This window comes from Bombyx mandarina, chromosome 19 (genome assembly GCF_030267445.1).
Source record: "Bombyx mandarina strain Sakado chromosome 19, ASM3026744v2".
Taxonomy (NCBI): Eukaryota; Metazoa; Arthropoda; class Insecta; order Lepidoptera; family Bombycidae; genus Bombyx; species Bombyx mandarina.
The window spans coordinates 7,730,549-7,748,316 of NC_143225.1; the positions used below are offsets into that span (position 1 = coordinate 7,730,549).

Consider the following 17,768-nt stretch of genomic DNA (forward strand, 5'->3'; position numbering starts at 1 on the left):
TTTTAAAAGGTTTGCACATCATGGTTCAACTTCAACGCAGTTACGCTGTGCGCGTGCGAGGGACATGGCTATAAGTCACCTTATTTCAAATATAACTTAATAACTTATTTAATTAATATCTTCTTATTGCGTAGATGGACAAGCACACGGCCCGCCTAGTTAAGTGGTTACAGGAGCCCATAGGCATCAACTATGTAAATTCTACCACTTAGGTACCCTACAAAATAACCACCAACTTAATGATTTTGTTATTGAAATATAGCCTTTTTTTAACGCTGGGGAATCCATTTACGGATACCCGGTCCGGGGGGGTAACGGACCGGGTTATGTCGGACTCCGGCGCCTCCCGAAAGGAAGATGGAGACGAGGAGGGCCAAGGTCCTCCATCTCCCCGAATTTATACGTAGCCTACGTTTTTAATGAGCTTGACAGCAATTTTATGCGGACATTATCTGTATCTGGCAATTTCATTTCTGGGTAAATCTTGTTAGTTTTCAATAGTTGCTAATATTGAATATCATCTCCAAAGATTCCGTTAAAATAGCGTTATATAAGTGTACTATTATTACTCTTACTTACACTCCACATATTTATTGCTTTAAATGAGGTCTAGTCCATAGACATAATCTACTGAGTTTTTCGCCGGATCTTCTCAGTGGGTCGCGAATCCGATCTGGTGGTGGATTCTGCGAGACAAAGCTCTCGCTAGAGTCAGTGTTAGCAAACTTAGGTTGAGCCCGTGAGCTCACCTGCCAGAGAATAGCTGGAATAGCCCCTTAAGCTACCAACGAATAAGTAGCAGAAAAAGCTTTAAATGAGCAGGCGTTTGGTTGGACCATCTGAATTTAGGTAGCTGCCCATCTTGAGATACGAAAATAAAGCCTCAATTGTGTTCTTTAGCGGCTTTCACACCCTTCAAACAGGAACGCGTGATTTCTTCGCGGCTGAAATAGGGGGGATGGTTGTAATCACCGATGTGGGTTAACTGCGCACCTTGCAATCGGTTAATTTCATCAGATAAGCTATAATGACACTTTGCTGTACGTTTATGTACTATATTTTTATAGTTTTTTTTTTGTTTGTTTTCATGATTCGTAAACATAACTGCAAAATTACTTTTACGGGTTAATTCGGTGTTTTTCCGGCGAAGAGGAATATTGTCCTAAAGTACTGGTGGTAGGGCGTATTGTTTGCCCGCACGGGTAGGTATCACTACCCTGCCTATTTCTGCAATGGTGCTGTAATGTGTTTCGGCTTGAATAGTGGAGGTAGTGAGGAATAGTGGAGCCAGTCTATAAACTTTAACTGAAACTAATAAAGTACATTAAAAAAAAAATACCACTGTAGAAACTAAGCTTTTAGTACTCATGTCCCAAGGCAAGTGGCGTTTAAGTTGTTAATGTCTGTGGGCTCCAGAGACATTAACAACTGAATGACAATTGGGCCGCTAACTCACTCAGTGAGCTTAGGCAAAGAAAAGTATTAGAAACTCGGAAATCGGAAATAATATTTAATAAATAAAATAAAGGCGAGATTTACCCATAAAAGTAATTTTCAAAGTAATTTTCAAAAGTAATATTCACTTGCGTTCAATTATTTCTGTCATTTCCAAAAAATTAATGATAGTATTGACTGCACAGTGTTTTTTTTTTAATTTAAATATAATACAACTACGTATCACCTTGACCCCTCACAGACAAACAATCGTAAGAGCTTCCTAACAACCTGAAGTGAAAATCATGTTAAATATAGTTAGTCATCATAAGTTTAAGAGTATTGTTTTTGCTTCAGTGCTGACTAGTATATATAGGCAATCGTATGGAGATATTTATCATAAGCATCAGTTAGCTCCTGTACAACGGTATTATCTTACACACGTAAGTACACTATGGAATTATTACGTTTATTAAAATAAAATTGAATTATTATTTTAAACCTTTAGTGTTCGAAGCTTTAACTATTAAATATTTAAAATTTACGAGTCTGTAATGTAAAATAATGTAGTGTAATAAATTTTGTAAATATTTATTTTCAATATTCGATTGAATCAAAAGTTTTCATATATTTTTTAAGTAATCGATGAAATATCATTATCAGCTAATTTTCACTGAATTTGTTTTTAAATTTACTCAGAGGTTCTTTATAAATATTCACTGAGCAAAGTACGCAAAAAAGCTATTCCAGCACATTTTTTTTAAAACCAGCATCGCGTCACTCATCTTACGGATTAATCAGGATATTTAGCAAAAAATTACAGTAAATTTAATAAAATGATATATTTTGTCTATAATACTATTAAATGAAATTTTTAATATTATATCTTAATTTAAATTTAAACTTTACATAAGACGTTTTAATATCAAAATTCATGCGTATCCCTGAAAAGTGATGAATGTGACGACTAATTCAATATCAGAATAAATTTAATATAAACGCCCATATACGTGTACACTTTCTAAGCAGAAGCGGCTAAATGAAATTTACTACGGCTACTTACTTTCAAAATGATCGACTTCAATACAGCCGTTTGTCGCTTGTTTTACGCGTTTAGCGGTGAAAACAAAAACAAAGATCTTCCGTTCGCGAGTAGCTAGAATAGCCCCTTAGGCTACCCGCGAATAGGAGAAAAAACCGAAATCCATAAAAGAAAAAGAAGAACATAAAAGGTCGTCAACTGTTAAAACTTCAAGCTTGCAGCCTTAGTTTAGGCTCTGCGTTGATGAATTAGTTAATTTTGAGCTTAAAATAGCACACCATCCATACCTTTTCATGGATGTCGTGAAACGCGACTAAGGGATCCCACCACTTAAAACGCATGAAAATCTGGTGTTTTAGTTTCCGTCATTTTTTTTTTTTTTTTTTATTGCTTAGATGTGTGGACGAGCTCACAGCCCACCTGGTGTTAAGTGGTTACTGGAGCCCATAGACATCTACAACGTAAATGCGCCACCCATCTTGAGATATAAGTTATAAGATCTCAGTATAGTTACAACGGCTGTCCCACCCTTCAAACCGAAACGCATTACTGCTTCACGGCAGAAATAGGCAGGGCGGTGGTACCTACCCGCGCGGACTCACAAGAGGTCCTACCACCAGTAAAAACGTATGTACGTAAAAAGCGTTCTCAATATCGATTGTATTTGAAATACCGTTTTTTCAGCATCAATATGAATTCCCTCATCGCATTCTGCCTGTTTGCCGTTTTGGCCGTGGCTCTCGCCAGACCTGACGACAAGTACACCGATCGCTACGACAACGTTGATTTAGATGAGGTCCTCAGCAATTCTCGACTTCTTCAGCCTTACATTAAATGTATCCTCGACAAGGACAGGTGTGCCCCTGACGCTAAGGAGTTGAAGGGTAAGTTATGATCGCGTAGAACTGATTTTAATCATTTACATTTAGGTACACGACGCTAATCATTATAAAACAAAATAAGTAAAGTTACAAAAAAATAATGTACAAAAATATTTCTTATTTTGAAGTTATTCTTCCAATATATCTTAATAGTACCTAAAATGGGAGTTAGCGAAGTTGTACACGTATATAAAATAAAATAAAAACCTTACAGTGTAATAAAATAAAAATGAATCATTTTATTATTACTTTGCGCTGAACTTTAATTCACATAGGATTCTTCAAATTTTATTGGGATAACCTAAGTTGCATTTAAAGTATTGATAAATCTAAGACCTAGAAGGTTTTCACCAGTTTTTGAAAATAATAAAACTGCAACATTCGTAGCTAAGGTCATTTGTATTGAAGTTAATTAACAAACGTTTTTTTCTAATTAATTTATTGAAATTATCTTCATTTTACAATAGATAACTGTCACCAGTTAGATTAGAAGTTAGTTAGAAACTAGTTAGAAGATTTCAGCAATTAGAAGATTTCAAAAGGGTTTCTGTTTTTCTTCAATCTCTTTCAATCTGCAATACTTTCACAGAACACATCAGGGAGGCACTCGAGACCGAATGCGCGAAATGTACCGAAGCCCAGAAGAAGGGTACTCGACGTGTTATCGGCCATCTAATTAATAACGAAAGCGAATCCTGGAATGAGCTGACCGCTAAATACGACCCCGAAAATAAATTTACAGCCAAATACGAAAAGGAGCTTCGTGAAATCAAAGCTTAAGACATAAATGCTAAACTAAACTATGAAATGTGCTAAACAATGAAATGTGATATTTTTCGAATATTAATAATGAATAAATAATTAATACAATTTCTTATTTTTCCTTTTCAATGACTAGGGTTGTAAGCCATGTACAACTTAGCCTATTGATATAACACACTCAGCTTCTCGCCGGATCTTCTCAATGGGCCACGATTTCAGTATGGCGATAAACTCAACGAAGCACCGCTCTTGCTATGGTTAGCATTAACAAGTTCTCTCAGGTTGAACCTCGTAAGGATATTAAATACCAAACCGCGAGTAGTTGGAATAGCTACTTACGTTATCAGCGTAGATCGGAAGAAAAACAATATACGTCTCACACAGGTTTTTTTATTTTTTTATTGCTTAGATGGATGGACGAGCTCACAGCCCACCTGGTGTTAAGTGGTCACTGGGGCCCGTAGACATCTACAACGTAAATGTGCCATCCACCTCGAGATATAAGTTCTAAGATCTCAGTATAGTTACAACGGCTACCCCACCCTTCGAACCGAAACGCATTACTGCTTCACGGCGGAAATAGGCGGGGTGGTGGTACCTACCCGTGCGGACTCACAAGAGGTCCTACCACCAGTGAAAAACGTTTCTTTTGTGTAGATTTTGAGCCAAACCCTTTTTCAAATATACAAATTTAAGAATTCGAGGAAACCTTTGCCGGATGTGTATATTATAACCAATTTAAAGTTGACCGTTCAAAATACTTGTGTTCATGGTTACCGACATGGGCAAGAAAATACGCTAAAACATCTATTGTTTTCTCACACCTATAACAAGATTTTTTTTTAACTCAAATTAAATTTAATTTTTACTACTAATCTCAAATGAACAACAAACTATACAACAACAACTACAAAATATAACAATAAACATTTTTTCAAATTAATTTCCGCTCAGTAAATTAAACTTAATTAAAAAAAACAATTAGCTAATATTTTCATAGATGCCTCGTGAAACTGGTTTTAAATTCAACGAAACAAAAAAGCAATAGTAAACTCGTTTTGAAACGACTCTAAGTAAATGATCAACAGTCAACGGCTTTAAATAAAAAAAACGATAATTTTAGATTTCTTTCGATCTCGTTCGCCGTGAAGTGAGCATTCAAGAAAAAAGAACGATCTAACTAAGCATAAAAAAAATTTGAAATTCAATTAAGAAAAAGACATACTTAATTTAAATTATTAAGGTTCAGAATGAAGTCTGTTATTTTACTATGTTTTTTGGGTGTCGCGACGGTAGTCATTGCTCGTCCAAAAACACCTTTTGACAACATAAATCTTGAGGAAATTTTTGAAAATCGACGATTATTGTTAGGGTACATTAACTGTATTCTCGAACTGGGAAACTGCACTCGTGCCGGAAAAGACCTTAAATGTAAGTAAATAAGTTACTTCAAAATATAAGAAATAAATAATTTTCAAATGAATTTTAATTATCATAAAACTTTAAATAAAATCTACGCACTGAAACTTATTTATGTGCAACAAACTTTATTTATTTCAACATATGTTATTTTTGTGTTGCGTTTAAGTAAACTGTAATGTAATGAAAATTTTACTATGATTATAGCTCCCAGAGCTGGCATAACGTGTATTCGAAATTCAACCTAATTTGAACAAAATTTTCGGTCATGTTAATATTAATCATCTTCTTGATGTTTTCATGGAGGACTCCAGCCAATTAACACCAGACGCAAAGTCGGTTGCCAATCAAGGCGATCGATACTGTCGATCAAGGCAGTAAATAATGAACACTCGATATCTCTGACGATTACATTTTCATTAGAATACTAGCTGACTCGGCAGACTTCGTAGTGCCTCAATCGATAAATAAAAGACCTAAAGTTTTGTACACATGAGAGGAAAAACAAAATTGTTATATTTATTTAATTCCGAGCATTTTCATATTTATCTACCCTTTAAACCTTCTCTGGACTTTCACAAATAAATAAAGATCAAAATTAACCAAATCTGTCCAGCCGCTCTCGAGTTTTAGCGAGACTAACGAACAGCAATTCATTTTTATATATATAGATTAATAGTATTATGAATAAAATAAAATAAAACCGTAAAGGGTATTTAAGTTTCCTATGCTTATATAGTTTATTTATTAATTACAGCTAGTTTAAAAAACGTATTAGAAGAAAACTGTGACAAATGCAGCGAAGACCAACAGAAGAGTATCATCAAAGTCATCAATTATTTAGTGAGCAGCGAACCGGAAAGCTGGAACCAACTCAAATCGAAGTACGACCCTGAAGGGAAATATTTAATCAAGTACGAAGCTAAAATGGAATCTAACTAACAAGAAAACGTTTCTTTTTGTGAACAATATAGTACAAAGCTTTAGTTTTTAATTAATACGCTGTTTTAGAGTATTTTAATCTTATACCTTTAAACGAGCAATTCTTGTATATTAATATATATGTATATAATCTGAATCTCGGAAACGGTTCCAACGATTTTCATAAAATTTAGTATAGAGGGGATTTCGGGGGCGATAAATCGATCTAGCTACGAATTATTTTCAGAAAATGTTGTTTTATTCGTGTTTTCTATAATCAACTCTTCCCGACATCTATTGGCGAATAATAATACTATTTTTCTTAATTGAGGGCAACTAATCGCTTTAAAGACACAAGATGGTGTTATCAAAAAAAAAAACCGAGCACGGCTCGGTCATCATCTAGTTAAACTAAAATTAAAAAGTCGAATTACAGGAAGCTATACTTAATAGCATCCGGATTACAGATTTCTAATCGACTACCGATTTTAGTATATGCATTTTTTTCCTTTTGAAGCGAAGAGAAGTTTTATTCATTACAACAATGAGATAAATTTGCGTAACTTAAGATAAAGTCTAAATTCAATTCAATTATTGAAGGAGCTAAATGAATATAACCGATATAACCATATAACCGAACACTATTATAAATAACGGATAATTAAACAATTTTATTTCAATGTCGCTCTATAAATTTGCATTGCTGTGTTAATTCAATTTCCGCTAACGTTTCAATGACTACAACTCCTTAGTAAATATTCATTGAATACTTGGAACTCGCTCTTTTGATTCGTACACAAGTGATTTGTTCTTTACGAAGATAAAGTCACGCAGAAGAATAGCAATAATATAACAAACACAGTTCTCTTGTTACGATAAAATAATATCTAGGTATTTGGAAATAAAAAACTTTCGCTCACCACATGATTTTGCCTGGTTGAAAACAGAAGGCACATACTATTGTTTTGTAAGTTTACTTACCTGTACATAAATTTAGAAAACTGTCTAAGTTAAGTACAACTAAATGTAATAAAAAATAAATATAACATTGTTGTCTCGCTTTTTTCGGACTTTAGTGTCTCTGATATTCAAGTTTCAATTTAATGTGTATCGAAGTGATGTTATAAGGAAAAATGTAGTTCTATTTAAAAGATGTATTTCCAATTAATTTAAAGTCCATTTACTGGTGATAGGACCTCTTGTGAGTCCGCACGGGTAGATACCACGCCCCTGCCTATTTCTGCCATGACGCAGAAATGCGTTTCGGTTTGAAGGGCGGGGCAGCCTTTGTAACTATACTTAGACCCTAGAAATCATGTCTCAAGGTGGGTAGCAACATTTACGTTGTAGATGTCTATGGGCTCCGATATTTTCCTCTTTAAATTAAATTAAGAGTGTTTGAATTCAAACTAATCCGAACTCTAATATTCTATTTACTTTATAATTTATACTAGATATATACTCTTACTATAGACATTTAGACTGAATTCTCAAGTTTAATGGCGGCATCCGCATCGTGATGTTATATTTTTATTTTTGTTTTTAGAAATTAATTCGGAATCCTATCCTGTTTTTTATTATAACAACCAAAATAGCTAGAAAAAAACTAAACAAAAAAAAACCATTAGTTGATGTTAATTGTCAAGTGCGTATTTCCTCCCTCGTAAAAGTAAGGTCTTTACTAACGGAAAAATACAACGAAACAAAAACCGCGTTGTTAATATTAAAAGTTAAGTTCAATAGCACTATTAAAGTTTTAAAATATTTTTGATACCGCATGATTAGCTATTACGTTATTAAGCGCTCGTTTTTTGGTGATTAAAGTACTCTTGAAAACAGGTTTAGTAATTCAGTGGATATTTTATTAGGCAGTGTCTAAACGATGAGCACATGGCCCACCTAATGGTCAGTGCCAGTGTCTGAGATTAGACGACTCTCCCGACAGGGCCCTGAAACTGCGATACTTTAAGACAAATATTTTTCTGTATGGAAACTAGCGACATCTTGTAGCGGATGCCCTTAAACTTGTATGTTGTTAAAGTTAAGGCGTTTAATTATTGTATTACTAAGCACAGAATAAAATTATCATACAAGCCTTTATTTGTTATAGGCAAATTGATTAAATTTTGTCAATTTGAGGTTTCTGAAAATTTACAAAATCTTTCATTAGAAATAAAATATAAGATAGTTAATATTTTATGTTACTGCCAACTACGGGAGCAATGAGAAACTAATCGAAGCGAAGACATCTAGTGGCCGACGCCCGTTAACATTTTTATTGAGTGCTTGAGTTGCTTATCTATAAGTAATTTATGTGTATTATCCCAAAACCTAGTTTTAAAAAGGACATGTCATAGCGTTCGGAAAGCACCCAGTAGGAATTCTTGCTATGGCCGGTTGTTACATGCAAACAAAATCTTTGGAAACGTACTGTGGATGAACGCAGAAAGTCCAGCTCCGCTAGCATGCTCCTTAAATTCTATAAAAACTAGAATCCAAGACAGGATACAAGACAGGGCTTATGACAGAACAAGACAAAAAATTTGAAAAAAAAAAAAAAAGGCAATAGTTCAACCCAAATGATGGAATTCGAAAAAAAAAAACAGTTATGTGGATTTTCGAATTTAAAAACTGATTTCCTTACAATACAGTGTACGTACTCAAGATTATTTTAGTTTTTTCTTTGTACAAAGAAACGTTACGTCAAGAAGTAGGTAATTTTCAATAGAATTTTGAATTATATATTTGAATGTCGACGAGTTAGTGGTATATAACCATAACAACAATAGTATTCGAAACGTTTGAAATAATAACTAGTCAGGTCATAAGTATTGTCACACAGTAAAAACTTTTCTTTTAGAATGCTGGCCACAAAAAAGTTTATTGAATTCGAATTTCGAATTGTTCATGAAAATAAAAATGTATACTTTTAGAATTTTACTCATTTTTAAATATGGAGTGGACGCTTAAAAAAGACCGTGTTGCAGTTATTGCATCGTTGCGGTTACGCGCCTATTCAAATTTTTAACATACTAAAAAAATTTAAATATAACCAAAAGATTCGTTTATCGTACCATCAAACGATACAATGAAGACTCTAGTGCAGATGACAGGTCAAGAAGTGGTCGCCCTCGGTCTGTTAGGACTCCAGCAGTGATAAAAGCTGTGAAAGCGCGAATTCAAAGAAATCCCAAACGTAAGCAGAAACTGTTGGCCCTTCAGATGGGGTTCAGCAGAACCACGGTGAAAAGGGTGTTAAATGAAGACTTAGGGCTTCGGGCATATCGAAGAAAAACAGGACAACGTTTGAATGCTCGTCTAATGGACCTGAGACTGAAGAGATGCCGCGCTTTGTTGAAGCGGTACGCGGGAAAAAAATATTGGGAAATTCTTTTTTCGGATGAAAAAATTTTTACCGTAGAAGAGAGCTACAACAAACAAAATGATAAGGTGTACGCACACAGTAGTGAAAAAGCGAGCAACCGTATTCCGCGTGTCCAACGAGGTCATTTTCCATCCTCGCTCATGGTATGGTTGGGAGTTTCTTATTGGGGCTTAACAGAGGTACATTTTTGTGAGAAAGGTGTAAAAACGAATGCAGTTGTGTATCAAAATACAGTCCTGACGAACCTTGTGGAACCTGTTTCTCATACCATGTTCAATAACAGGCACTGGGTATTCCAACAAGATTCGGCGCCAGCTCATAGAGCGAAGAGCACACAAGACTGGCTGGCGGCGCGTGAAATCGACTTCATCCGGCACGAAGACTGGCCCTCCTCCAGTCCAGATTTGAATCCGTTAGATTACAAGATATGGCAACACTTGGAGGAAAAGGCGTGCTCAAAGCCTCAACCCAATTTGGAGTCACTCAAGACATCCTTGATTAAGGCAGCCGCCGATATTGACATGGACTTCGTTCGTGCTGCGATAGACGACTGGCCGCGCAGATTGAAGGCCTGTATTCAAAATCACGGAGGTCATTTTGAATAAACTTTAGTGTCATAAGAATCTATGTTTTGTTAAGTTCATTTTGGTATATGAATGGTTACATAATGAATAAACTTGTTTCAATTATTTTACATTAAACATGTGACAGAATTTATGACCTGACGAGGTATAATGACAACAAAATGCGGGATCAAACCATAAAACTAGTTTTAATTGTGTCTAGGACAAGCGAAAATACTATTATTTGACGATGCACGACCATAATCACTCCGCTAATTTATAATCACTCACTATTTAACAATTACTAGTGAAATAAAAAAATCCTCGTATAAAATAGCGTTTTGTGTATTTAGCACTAGTGACATGTTTGTCATGTGTGATTTGTAATATTAATGAATTACAATTAAAAATAGAAAAACAAATATAATCGTATGTGATGAAAAAGTTTCAATGTCCATTTTGTATTGTAATTAACGTAATAACAACAAAGAAGCAATTAAATTGAAAAATCTAAGAACGCAAAGACTTGCACGCGTTTTGATTAATTGGTTTCACGTAATGTTTTTGCTATAGTTAGTTGTTTGCTTTGCTCTTCATTATCTTAATTATAATGTGGAACGATTTACGCTGCCAAGTACAGAACGATTTAAAATTTTAATATATTTAAAGCCATCGCCCAAATTGAAGCGTTGAGTCCATGAGTTTGATAACACCATAGACACTTCCATCGAGCCTTAATAGAATATTAACACTCATATCTAAAAGTTGATGGCGTCATTCAGATGGTAATGAATGCGGGTCATAATATACATAAACTCTACATATAAACTCTCTCCAGGTTATCCAGTCCCGTTACAGCAGAATAGCCGTTGGAGCGCCGTGGTACGTGAGGAATGTCGACCTTCACGACGATCTAAATGTAGAACCGATAAGTAAGTATTTTAATGTAGCGTCAGATCGCTACTTCGACAAAGCGGCCCGACACGACAGCCCTTTTATCGTGGCCACTGCAAATTACGTATTGAACCCAGGCGACGGGGAAAGGTAAAGCCGCTGTCACCCGAAACATGCTTGTCGGATCCCCTAGGATGCTTTTAGGCCTTTCAAGCACCGGTCGCCGTCCACGTCGAGCTCTTCGACTACGACGAAGAGTTCGACAAGCAAACTAACCCAACAGACACAGCCCACTGAGTTTCTTGCGATTATGCGAAGCATGCTGTTAGTAAATTCTCTCAGGTTGAACGTGTGAGCTCACATACCCGCTTGCGCGTAGCTTAAATAGCCCCTTAGGCTACCAGCGAATAGGTAAGAAAAAAAACACTGAGAGTTGTTGAATGAAGTGTTGAATAAAAGCAGTTTTATTTTTAAAGATTCAATATTAATTTGATTGAATTTCTTTATTTCCTGTCGCTAAATGCATTTTAAAGAACTATCGTTAGAAATTATAAAATATCTATTAATAAATTTTGGTATGATAATAATAGAAAAATGCATTAAGTACCTTCCACTCTTTGTCTTCTAGTTTTTTTTGATTATTTTTCTGTATAAGCAAACACATGCGTCACGTCTTAAGTATGTACATGTATGACGCACAGAGTTGGCTAATGTCATTCATATAAATAATTTTGCAACTCGTTTATTTAATTATCAACAAAGTTGAAAACGAGCTCGCCGCCTGCTTTCCATCCGTTGGAACGCAGAAGCACCTCAACCCACTTCGATAAAGCGGTACGACATGAGAACCCTCTCATCGTGGCCGCCGGTAACTACATACCCGATCCTGCGACAGAATGGAAAGCAGTCGACGTCGCCCCAAACACGTCAAATCGGATCCTCCCGATCCACTGACGGTGCTAGGTACCTCAAGCACCGGTTATCGTTCTCGTCGACCTCGTCGCTTGCTACGAAGGGCTCGACGAGTAAATTAACCCTCAGAAACAGCCCACTGAGTTTCACAACGTCGTCAGGTTTAAGCCCCGTGAGCTCACCTACTAGTTAAGGTTACGCTGAAATAGCTTCTTAAGGCTCTCAGCTATGTAGGAAAAAAAAAGCACCTCAACATGTGCGGATTATCGTTTAATTTTAAAAGTAATAAAAACCAATTCAGAATTTTCTTTTTCTTTTTTAATAATTAAATACAGATTTTAAAACGTTTACTTAAATAAACAAACGGGAAAATCAACAACAATTAAATTAAATATGGTTCGAATTTACAGACCAAAAGCCATTTATGATTACAAAAAAAAAACAATTATTCTGTTGTACCACCGCAAGCATTTATAACAAGTTTAGTTTTGACCAGCGAGGAATCCCTCGTAGATTTCTTTGAATTCATCTTTGGGATCGTATTTGGCCTTCATCTGCTCCCAGTAATCAGCTTCGTGCTGCTTAATGTGTTTAACGATCTTTCTGGCTGACACCTTCTGTTTATCTGTACACTTCGCACATGCTGTCTGCATTCCGTCTTTGATATGAGCTGTAATCGAACAGAATTGACATGTTAATTTGTATCGGGAATTCGTGTAAAGTCCAACTACTTACTGGTGGTAGGACCTCTTGAGAGTCCGCGCGGGTAGGTACCACCACCCTGCCTATTTCTGCCGTGAAGCAGTAATGCGTTTCGGTTTGAAGGGTGAGGCAGCCGTTGTAGCTGTACTTGAGACCTTAGAACTTATATCTCAAGATGGGTGGCGCATTTACGTTGTAGATGTCTATGGGCTCCAGTAATCACTCAACACCAGGTGGGCTGTGAGATCGTCCACCAATCTAAGCAATAAAAAAAAAACTACACGCCGCTATTGATTGAATTCGTTGGAGCGACATTTATCTTCTTCTTTTTGTGAGATCTTCAAATAGAATTTAATCGGCTTTACAGCGGAAATATCTGGCTCTGTCAGTTATCGAGACTACGATCTCGCATTTCAAGGTGAGAGGTGGCATCCACGCTTTGTTATTTAGCTCATTAAATGTGGTAGGGCCTTTTGTGGGCCCGCAGGAATAGGCACTACCACTCTGCCTATTTTTGCTGTGAAGCAGTAATGCGTTCAGTTTGAAGGGTGCAGCAGCCATTGTATTGTAAAACTGGGACCTTAGTACTCATGTCTCAAGATGGGTTTAGATTGTTGATGTCTGTTGGTTTCGATAACCACTTAATACCGGGTACCTTCAGCCGTTTGATGTTCCTTGACTCAGTGATGTGAAAGGTTGTTCATTTTAAAATTACCTTTAAGTTCCTTCCCATCGGGAGTGCAGCGGCCTTCGTCCAATACGCATTTTATGTAAGGAACCAGTAGCTTTCGGTTCTCAAGAATTTCATCAACATCTATGTTGTCATACTTGTCGGTGTACTTCTCGGCAACCGATAAACCCGCCACGAATAAAAGTGCAGCAATTGTAAGACCCTTCATGCTGAAAAAAGATTTAAAAATATTTAAGACAACTCTCTGTTAACTGTATTCTTTTAAATCTAATATTTCGAAACTGCAACACTGAAGCATTTATTTTCCTTTAATAGTGATTTCACATCCACTGAAAAGATATAATTTTGAAAATTAATTTATTACTAAAATGCATTTGTGGTACAGCAATATTCTCGACAATCGAGCTGTTGAATCGTCGCAGATTCGGTGCTTGGTACGTGGTGAAATGATTATTTGTAATATTTACACATAGTTAGCCACCCAATATTAAATTTAAAATAATTCATTCCTTATTGTTGTTTGGAGTAAAGTGCTACTAGCGATATGACCGCGCATTGAAGCACTCATTAAGATTATTTCACTATGTTTATTATACAAAGCTCTTTGATATTATGTTGATATTTTTATGTGTTTTCAGTTCTTTATAAAATAAAATAGATGATTACTTAGACGAGCTTATGATTCTCTTGATGTGAATCAGCCACCGAAGCTCATATCCACTTTCGACATATGCCGCCGCCTAACTTGAGTCTAAGATTAAAGTCTCAAGTAAATTTATTTATTTTATTCATTTAGCTTTATGTACAAGAGTACATTAGCGGACTTAATGCCTAAGTCATTCTCTACCAGTTAAGCAGGTGGTGGAGTAGGGCAATGCAAAGGAAGGCGCACTGCTTTATTCAGAAAAAACATTAAAAACAAACATAAAACCCACACGTTATACCTATAATATACAACGCCTTACATACTATAATATCATAAAATAATATACAATTTACACATACATATATACATATTATTATACCCGCTTATACCTAACATATTACAAATCAATCAGAAAAAAAATAATACACAATTTTCCTACCCTGAGTATCGAGCAATGAAATTGTACCAAGATTACTCACAGTAAGCAGCCTAATAGGTGCAGTCAGGTGCACTATAATTATATATAATAATATGTATAGTAAAAAAAATATCGGGAATGAATGATCTATTAATGTTTCCTAACTACCAAAAGTTTTTTTTTGTTTTTAGATTGGCACAACTAGCAAATAATGGAAAGTATTTTGGCACAAAGTTACAGTTGCATCTGTTATTTAAATTAAATACAGTGCTGTTTTATTTAGATAGATAATTTTCTAATGAACAAAAATATCTAGTAAAGTGTTTGTCTTAAATTTTAATCGAATTTCTTGTCCGGAGTCTGAAAATGTTACAGAAAGCTTACGGTGAATCGAATTTATCAAAGTATTCAAAAGCGGTCGAGATATGATGAAAGATTTGCAACGCTCTAATAGACAATCAACGTCTGAAACTGAACCTAAAATCGACAACCGAAAAAACAACGCCAAATCGATCGAAAGTCAATTGTTGACTGTTTTCTTTGACTATCGCGAAGAAGAAAGATTGCTTATAAGCATGTTAATAAGCTATCCTAACCAATCATGTTAATAGCCTGTCCCACATAATGTGAGATAAGGGCTAGAAGAAGAAATGAATTGGTAGGGGACGTATCGACACACTTGTTCTTAGGTGGTAACCGATGACCCAAAAATATTGCGCACGCAATAATAGCGATAGCCTTCAAAACGGTATCTGACTAGACCACAAAGATTTTCTCGGACAATTAACCTGCCCTGCTGGAACTAAAACAGTCTCAGCGTTACTTCAGATCTAAATTTTGAATGTCATCAGACTTTACCAAAGGTAATTTCGTATAACGATAGTCATAGTAGCTTCTGAGGCAATAACGGAGTAGTTGAGCTGGTAATAAACTTTCAAACTTTTCGACCATGGCCCTTATGTTCGACTACAGAAATCAATTGGAAGGCCTACTAAATTATAGCAACACTTGGTCTGGGTATAGCTTGATCATTGCAGGGTCGAGGGTACTCGTGGATTTCCTAGAGGATGTGGGAACTATGGAGAGCAGCTGTCAAGGCTTTAATAAACAAGGAATCTACATGACCAGACTGCTCTGCCAAGAGCAACCGACTATGATGATGTGGGGTGGCAAGAATGAATATACTACTTACGTTTGCGAGGTGTCGCAGAAGGATCGAGAATTGTCAACCTATCAAGATTCAAGATCTTCACCTATCTTTGTGAAATGTAAGACTACACACATATGTGTGTTTATTTTGTAATAATGTCTGTCCTACACTTCAGAGCGTAAAGCATGACTACCCTTCTCAAAAATAGGTAATATATTATATAATATTCTATTATATTAGTAGTACTTAATGATTTTCATTAAACTATTTTCGAAAAATATATCTTTCCACATTTTATTTACTAATTTTCAGAAAGCACTTACTCTGCAATGGTTTTAAGCAACACAAAAACGATGTCACCCAGAGACTTGACTCAGATTCAGTGTGGCTTGCCAGCCCGAGCTCAAGGAACACTGAGGGTTACACAACAAAATGTTCTTTTATACCATTATAATTTTTATTGTTTTTACAATGTCTCCATCATTATTGAAGATGTTACGTAACGATTAATCTCCGACCTGAAGCTATAATTGCCAAGTGTCTTTGTTGTAGCTAATTAACATACATTATAACTTGTCTTTGTATTACACAACTAGTAATAATATACTGGATTTATTAAAAATGCTTTGTTTTTAATAATTAAAAATCCAAATTAATTCGTTTTATGAAAAAGGGTAAAATTAATTAATGAGAAATTGAATATAATTGCCACTTTTGGTTTTTTTTTCCAAAATGAGCTTCTGGTTTAACAATGCATCGTTTAGATGAACAGATATTACATTTTAACATATAATATTTTGGAGTTCCTGTGTGTTTTAAACTCATCAATGGCTAAATTTGGAGCTTACTGCTTAAGTTCTGGACTTGAATGGGCTAAAAATCAAAATTAACGGTCTGTACATAACTCACCTTCGGCTTTCCGACGATATAATGATTTTACCGAGCTTCTGTCCGAATGGGCCGTACATATAGTGCGATATCGAATCAGGAATGAGGAGGTTGGCCGAAGAACCAAGGTAACTGACATAGCCCGAAGGATTGCAAGAGCTCCACCGGATAAGATCGTTCTAAGCAGTGATATCGAGGCGCTGCTCAGCATGGGAAGCTCTGTCATTCTGGAGGGCGACCTAAATTCTAAACACATCAGGTGGAACTCGCACACCACAACCTTTAATGGCAGGTGCCTTGATGCGTTAGTCGATAATCTCGCCTTCGATATCGTCGCTCCGCTGACCCCGACTCACTATCCGCTAAATATCGCGCATCGCCCGGATATACTCGACATAGCGTTATTAAAAAACATTGCTCTGCGCTAACACTCGATTGAAGTAGTTTCAGAGTTTATTTTTTATTTATTTATTGCTTAGATGGGTGGACGAACTCACAGCCCACCTGGTGTTAAGTGGTCACTGGAGCCCATAGACATCTACAACGTAAATGTGCCATCCACCTTGAGATCTAAGTTCTAAGGTCACAGTATAGTTACAACGGCTGCCCCACCTTTCAAGCCGAAACGCACTACTGCTTCACAGCAGAAATAGGCAGGGTGGTGGTACCTACCCGTGCGGACTCATAAGATGTCCTACCACCAGTGAAAAAGAGTTAGATTCAGACCAATGTTCCGTCGTTATGAAGCTCGGTCGCGCTCCCGATTCCGTTCCCGTCACGAGGACTGTGGTGGATTGGCACACGCTGGGCATCAACCTGGTTGAATTTGATCTGCCCTTACTCCCGTTTAGCCCGGACTCTACCCTGTCTCCTCAGGATACCGCTGAAGCCATAGACATCGTAACGTCACACATCACCTCTATATTAGATAGGTCATCGAAGCAAGTTGTAGCGGAGGACTTCCTTCACTGCTTCAAATTGCCCGACGATGTTAGGGAACGCCTACGATAGGTATCCTACCAAGGAAAATCTTATTCGAATGCGTGCCCTACAACGCGAC

General features: G+C 36.3%; 3 protein-coding genes across 3 annotated transcripts; 2 read left to right on the forward strand and 1 right to left on the reverse strand.

Moving 5' to 3' along the window:
• The first annotated feature begins 1,773 nt into the window (after window positions 1-1,773).
• On the forward strand, window positions 1,774-4,227 carry CSP3 (chemosensory protein 3). The gene is made up of 3 exons (XM_089735453.1): window positions 1,774-1,877; window positions 3,161-3,360; window positions 3,947-4,227. Exons 2-3 carry the CDS (start codon window positions 3,168-3,170, stop codon window positions 4,135-4,137), a joined length of 384 nt encoding a protein of 127 aa, XP_089591579.1. The 5' UTR covers window positions 1,774-1,877; window positions 3,161-3,167; the 3' UTR covers window positions 4,138-4,227.
• A 612-nt stretch (window positions 4,228-4,839) lies between these two features.
• CSP2 (chemosensory protein 2) lies at window positions 4,840-15,774 on the forward strand. The gene is made up of 3 exons (XM_028172224.2): window positions 4,840-5,550; window positions 6,296-6,452; window positions 15,708-15,774. Exons 1-3 carry the CDS (start codon window positions 5,370-5,372, stop codon window positions 15,772-15,774), a joined length of 405 nt encoding a protein of 134 aa, XP_028028025.2. The 5' UTR covers window positions 4,840-5,369.
• CSP1 (chemosensory protein 1) lies at window positions 12,510-16,282 on the reverse strand. Its single transcript, XM_089735454.1, has 3 exons — window positions 16,144-16,282; window positions 13,631-13,815; window positions 12,510-12,883 (listed from the first exon to the last, which is right to left on the reverse strand). The coding sequence occupies exons 2-3, from the start codon at window positions 13,812-13,814 to the stop codon at window positions 12,696-12,698; spliced, it is 372 nt and encodes a 123-aa protein (XP_089591580.1). The 5' UTR covers window position 13,815; window positions 16,144-16,282; the 3' UTR covers window positions 12,510-12,695.
• Between the last annotated feature and the right edge of the window lie 1,486 nt (window positions 16,283-17,768).

Coding starts and splice junctions, on each gene's coding strand:
- CSP2 (XM_028172224.2), top strand. CDS start 5,370: ATGAAGTCTGTTATTTTACTATGTTTTTTGGGTGTCGCGACGGTAGTC. Junction 5,551..6,295: donor TGCCGGAAAAGACCTTAAAT/GTAAGTAAATAA, acceptor TATTAATTACAG/CTAGTTTAAAAAACGTATTA. Junction 6,453..15,707: donor GAAGGGAAATATTTAATCAA/GTACGAAGCTAA, acceptor TGATCATTGCAG/GGTCGAGGGTACTCGTGGAT.
- CSP1 (XM_089735454.1), bottom strand. CDS start 13,814: ATGAAGGGTCTTACAATTGCTGCACTTTTATTCGTGGCGGGTTTATCG. Junction 12,884..13,630: donor CGATGGGAAGGAACTTAAAG/GTAATTTTAAAA, acceptor GTTCGATTACAG/CTCATATCAAAGACGGAATG.
- CSP3 (XM_089735453.1), top strand. CDS start 3,168: ATGAATTCCCTCATCGCATTCTGCCTGTTTGCCGTTTTGGCCGTGGCT. Junction 3,361..3,946: donor TGACGCTAAGGAGTTGAAGG/GTAAGTTATGAT, acceptor ATACTTTCACAG/AACACATCAGGGAGGCACTC.